Source organism: Lissotriton vulgaris, chromosome 1_2 (genome assembly GCF_964263255.1).
Source record: "Lissotriton vulgaris chromosome 1_2, aLisVul1.2, whole genome shotgun sequence".
NCBI lineage: Eukaryota > Metazoa > Chordata > Amphibia > Caudata > Salamandridae > Lissotriton > Lissotriton vulgaris.
In genome coordinates this window covers 199,702,686-199,708,685 of record NC_141686.1, presented here as the reverse complement: position 1 = coordinate 199,708,685, position 6,000 = coordinate 199,702,686, and the positions used below count along the sequence as shown (strand labels likewise).

The window sequence follows — 6,000 nt, the reverse complement described above, 5'->3', positions numbered from 1 at the left end:
AGTCCTGAGTCAATGAGTGACTACACATAATCAAATTGTCATGCTAGTAAACCTGTGTATGGGTTTTACTCATTTTAACATCAGCTTAGTGTCAATCTTTTACAGGGCAAACAATTCCATTAGTTGCAGGCCTTTTTTCTGCAATGTGGATTACTATGATTAATGAAATTAACAATGGCACTAATGAAATGACCAGCGGTGGTAATTTTGCTGCCAATATTACCTAAGCCAATTGTGATGAATTGCTACATTTCTCCAGTGGATTTATTTACCGTCGTTGGCAAATAACAATCTAAATACATGTACCTGTTGAGAAAAAAAAGAGTAACAAAAGTCCTCATTTCCTTTTCATACTCTCAATTGATTTCATCCCTTCACTTTTCACTTTCAGGCAAAGTAAAACTGGTCTTTTTGGTGGTACATCGGTGGTGGTGGTGGTGGTGGTAGTGATGCAGGTGCAACTGTGGGACAGCTTGCTTGAACGCTCGGGTGGTTGTGGTGGATGATTACCGCCTATGGAAGAAAAGGAGATAATGTTTTATAAGGTTAAATGGAAGTTTGTTGATTCTGTTTCTAACAGTCTGCATTTCTGCCACTAGCATGCATTTGTGAGCATCATCATCTCTAAATACACAACCCATTCTGCATTAGGACGTATATGTAAAAATACTGGGCTCGATTCACAGAATGAACTTAAGACTCAATCCTAAACTTAATACTATTTTGGTATTCACAGAATGCACTTACTCATTTCGGTATTCCCAGAATGCACTTACTCATTTCGGTATTCACAGAAGGCGCTTACTCATTTCGGTATTCACAGAAGTTAGTAGTCCTAACTTTAGGACTCCTAAATGCCTTATGTGAATACCAAAAGTCTTAAAATTAGGATTTTTCTCAGTTTAGTAGTAGTAAAGTTAGGACTCCTAACTTTAGGACTCCTAAATGCCTTCTGCGAATACCGAAAGTCTTAAAATTAGGATTTTTCTCAATTTAGTAGTAGTAAAGTTAGGACTCCTAACTTTAGGACTCCTAAATGCCTTCTGTGAATACCGAAAGTCTTAAAATTAGGATTTTCTCAATTTAGTAGAATTAAAGTTAGGACTCCTAACTTTAGGACTCCTAAACTGAGAAAAATCCTAATTTTAAGAGTTTCGGTATTCACAGAAGGCATTTAGGAGTACTAAAGTTAGGACTACTAACTTCTGTGAATACCGAAATGAGTAAGTGCCTTCTGTGAATACCGAAATGAGTAAGTGCATTTTGTGAATAACAAAATAGTAGTAAGTTTAGGATTGAGTTTTAAGTTCATTCTGTGAATCGGGCCCATTGAGTTTATATTTTCAACCTACTGTAATATTATGTCCAGAATATCCACTGTCAACATATCGAGCAGGTAAGTATATGTAGGTAAGTATAAATGTACTATTTTATCTGCACTTCTGCGTACCTTGAAGATATATCTATATCATCAATGGAAGTAACACTTGTCCAATCATTTTCAACTCAACAGCCTCAAATATGCTGCTGTAGAGCTACGATAAAGAGCAAGGAGCTGAAACTACATTAAGAAGAAAAGCCATGTACAGCCTTTACACCATGTGGCATATTTGCAAGCCTAACTGCGTTGCTCTTGCACCACGCAACGTGGTGCAAGAGCAATACAACTTAAAAATGTGATTAAGGAAGCCACGCAAGGCCACTTTATGGGGGCCCTGAGTGGCTTCATAAATCTCGACTAAAGCAATGCTTCATAAATCGCTGCATTGCCTTCTTCAGCACCAGGGAGGTGAAACATGGGCTTTGCATGGGTGTTTCTAGGCAACTCCCATGGCTTTTGAGGCATTCCCAGATGTACTAGAACTGGGAATGAGACAAAAAGATATGCCTTCCCAGGAGAGGCTTAGTGAGGAGAAATATCTTTATTTCTCCTCGTTACTTCCACTGTTTATGTGTGCTGCATTCTGAAGTACACATAGAAAGATAAACGAATATACCTCTAAGGATTGTTTTGTGTAGGTTTCATGCACCTTCCTCCACAAAATCAATCCTGGAAGCAACTCAGGCACCCTTGTAACATGATGCAAGGATGCCTGCGTTGCCGCTAGGCTGCTAAAACGGCATCAGTTCAAGGACAGGACTGCACTTTATTCCTGAAAATACAGCGCATTCCTGCCCCTTCCCAGTCCAGCAGCACAACACAGCAAGGTGACTTGCAGTGCTGCACCGTGCGACCTTTTCATAAATATGCCCCCCAGTTTATTTTGTCTAATAAAATGTGATTCATGCCTGGCTCTTTATCACCAGAACACTCCGAGATTGCCACTTGTAGACTGAGAAATTTACAAAAACTATAAATATATTGTTGAATAAAGTTGGTAGCCAGTTGTGTGAAGCACTCAGCAATGTCCAGGGGAAAGTGAGCCTAATTATCTTCCTTGGTGCTACTAGGGGAGAAGGGTATGGTTACCATGGATACCCACTCAGGGCCACCAATGTGACTATGAAAGAATGTTATCTGTGTTCTCCCCGAGCACTCAAAAAACAAATCTAAAGTAAGTATAAATATATACATTCGATGCTTCACAGAAAACAGCTTGTGTTCTGGGTGTCTGCACCGCCCTGGTATGCTAAAGGTGGCCCAATGACTACCCACACATTAGGGTTCGAATAAAGACAACTATCCATATTGGTGGTAAGGGTGGCCAGTTAGAATTGCTGAAAAGGCATGTTGTTTTAACAGTTTGACCTGCCACTCTTACAACCAGCCAGATTTGGGCTCTGTATTGAGACACCCACTTCCCCAAAATCTTACTGATTTTTGCTCAGCTCACTGGGTGTGTCCGAGGACAGAGCTGGCTCTGAATTTCCTATCAGAAACACACTGCTTTCAGTACTTTACTGAATTTTGAGCCAATGGAGCTTCTGATAATTTTTAGCAGATGCTCGGTTATTGTTCAGCCTTAACACTTGGGTTATTTGAAAACAAGCATTTAACATATACCATGTACAGCAGGGACCGCTGTATTTACACCAATTTCTCTTACACTACTGCGTTCAGGTGCTTGAGGTGGATTCCTCTCCCCTGATAGGATTGTAAGAGGGATATTTTCTAATTTTTTTTGTAAAGAGCACACCTGGAAAAGCTTGCAGCATCGGTTGATTATGATTAACCAATATGTAAGTGCCAGACATATGCTTAAGAGCATCATCAAGACACTCCAGCATTTTCAATTTGCTCAATTGTTTCTTGAGAATGTCATGCTTCTTTGATGCACAAGACATCACCTAATTTGCTCCTCAGGAAACCATCATGACAACGGTCCAACGAATTTGCCAGGTTAAGGTTTGGACCCAGCGGTAAAGTTTCAATTTCAGCCCATGCCAGATATGGGAGGGTGCTGATATGTCTTGGCTGGTTCTTCAGAAAACATTCTTTTGACTTGACTACTAGGCAGACTAGTTACTACAGATTGGTCGCACTAAGTCCCTCCTTCCAAGTGGGCCAGTGTTTGGTGTAATAATTATTGCACCAGATTAAAGCTGACACCGATGTGTTCCTTATTTATTGGATGCAATAATTATCGCCCTTTATGAGTTCGCCCCTAAAACGGGTGAATAGCATGTGGATTTTGATGCTTACCAGAACAAAACCCACAGAACGCGGTATTCACTTGCCAATTTACCCCCGTAAATATTGCCAGGTTTGCCCCACCAATTTTTATCCATTGATACAGCTTTAATCACAAAACTCATTTTTCCTATGGGCGCAGTAACAGGATTTACCACACATTTTCAGGCTACTGTTAATGAGGGCCATAGCAGTTCACTGTGACTATAGGGTGCATTTCATGTTGGACTGAGAATCCAGCAAGTATATTTCTTCAAGATTGCTTCTTTGCCTCTTAGTTCTCATTAGACAAAGAACTCTTTTGATCCTGTTGTCTCTACTACTACCTTCTTTCTACCTTCTTTCTTTCAGGCCACTGCCTGGGTTCGGTGTATATTTTATTGTGGTTGTCCAACCAAGCCCTCACTAGGACTCTGGTTAGTTCTGTCATTTGGTTGGCGGGCAGCAGAAGTAGAACTTTATCAATTAAAGGTAGTTGAAGCTTTCTGTTTTTGACCTCATTCTTAATTTGACACTGACATTATTGCTCCTTGACCAAGATGATCCCCAAAAGTTCAGATTTTTTGTTTTTCTCAGAGACCAATATTAGGGTCCATAAGAAAGTCAAAATACCATCTTTAATGCTGCCTCCTGACAATTTTTTGTATTTTAGCAAAAATTAAGCAAGCATATGTTCTTTCATCTACAACTATAGATGAATAAGACAGTCAGTAATGTGTTCTTTGTTTTCTTTGTTCCTTAATCCCTTATCCAAACTTTGGAGGATCAGGGAAATTTTTAGAGCTATCACTGCCCCTCCATGAAGAAGAGTTCTGCAGAGTAAGCGGACGTAAGCTGAGATACTGTCATGACACCTCCGAACTCAGGTAGGTAAGTACCCCACGAACAGCAGCTCACACAGGTGAGGTCACGTGCACATACATTAAAAAGTAAACACTGGGGAAGATAGGCCTGGGAAGGTAGATTTTACTAAAGTAGTAATTCCAATCCATACCTGTGTAATCGTTTGCTTAATTATAATGGACTCCTATCTTTACGTAGTGTTTACTATAAAAGTTTTGCCAGTTTGTAGCACTGTTTGTTCCCAGTTATTAGTTCCCAGTCTAATTTTCATAAACAGATATTTGTCATGTCTTGATCATCAACAACTATAGTTCCTACACCCAGCATCAACGTACCTATCAACCTTACTAATAAGTTTCTATTAACTTGGTAGTACATCTGACAGGTTCACCACTCCTAATATAGACAAGAAATGCCCTTCCTATGTTACCAGTAGTTGCATTTCTATATCATTATTACAGCAATGGAAAGAAGTGGTGAATGGAGTAGGAGACAGTAGGACCGGATGAGTCGACTTTATTACCACGTCTGCACTGGAGTCGCGACACACAGCCTTGCAGCCGAATATGGAGGTGGACATCGAGATGCAGAACTCTACCACCATGAGAACCAGAAGCAGACCCTCAATCCCCTTCACGACTGCCTGGAAAAGACAGAAACAACATAATATCCTTTGTGGGAATCCAGCAATAAAGTGAGAAATCTTTAAGCGAGGCACTTAAAGTGAGAAACGTTTAGTGATAACATGTAATCTTCAAATGGGAAATAGAAAAAGTGAGATACATTTAGCAATAATTTTTCCACAACTTAAAACATTTCTAGCATTTTCCATTCAATCATGAAACCTAACCTCTATCCCTAACCATAACTACATTGCTTTCCATAACTATTAAATGTAACCCATAAGTCAGACTCCCTGACGGTAACCCAATCATAACTCTACCCGCAACCCTAACAATAACCCCAAACTTGACACTACCCCCTTGCCCTAATTGTAGCTTAAGGTTTTTTCCCTAACCCCATCCCAAATACATCTAAGCCCCAGTCTCTAATCATAATAGTTACCCATATCTTTAACTTGACACTATACCCTTCATCAAACTCTTCCCTTACTGTAGCCCTTACCCTGTTCATAATCCTAACCCTTACACTAATTTACTAAACGTTTTCCGGACTCTTATCCTAATCCTAGCGCTAATCCTGCAAAATGATCTTGAACTTTGGAGTTTGCTAAATAATCCTGCGGCAACACTCGCTTGAAAATGTAACAACTCTCTGGGCTATTAAGGGGGTAAGCTACAGTTAGCTTGCAATGCTTCTTATTGTTCTTCTGATTGTGAATGCTTTTGGATGCAACAAGTATTTTGTATGCTTTCTATAGATCCAGAATTAAGAAGATAGCATCAGTGGTGGCTGGCAACCTAAACATTTGGTAGGGGAACCACCCAAATATTTAGGGTACCAGCCGCATGTATCCGTCAGTTATGGCTTGTTATAAACATTGGGCCCGATTCACAGAACTAACT

The 6,000-nt window shown here is 40.0% G+C and overlaps 1 protein-coding gene across 1 annotated transcript in view; it reads right to left on the bottom strand.

The window, feature by feature from the left end:
- Nucleotides 1–387: 387 nt before the first annotated feature.
- The window catches only part of LOC147734919 (membrane-spanning 4-domains subfamily A member 4A-like), a 112,233-nt gene continuing 106,620 nt past the window's right edge, over nt 388–6,000 (bottom strand). The window contains exons 6-7 of the mRNA XM_086953686.1: nt 4,998–5,117; nt 388–513 (exon numbers count right to left, since the gene is read on the bottom strand). Of these exons, the coding sequence (XP_086809812.1) occupies nt 388–513; nt 4,998–5,117 (246 nt within the window). The remainder of the gene's footprint in view (nt 514–4,997; nt 5,118–6,000) is intronic.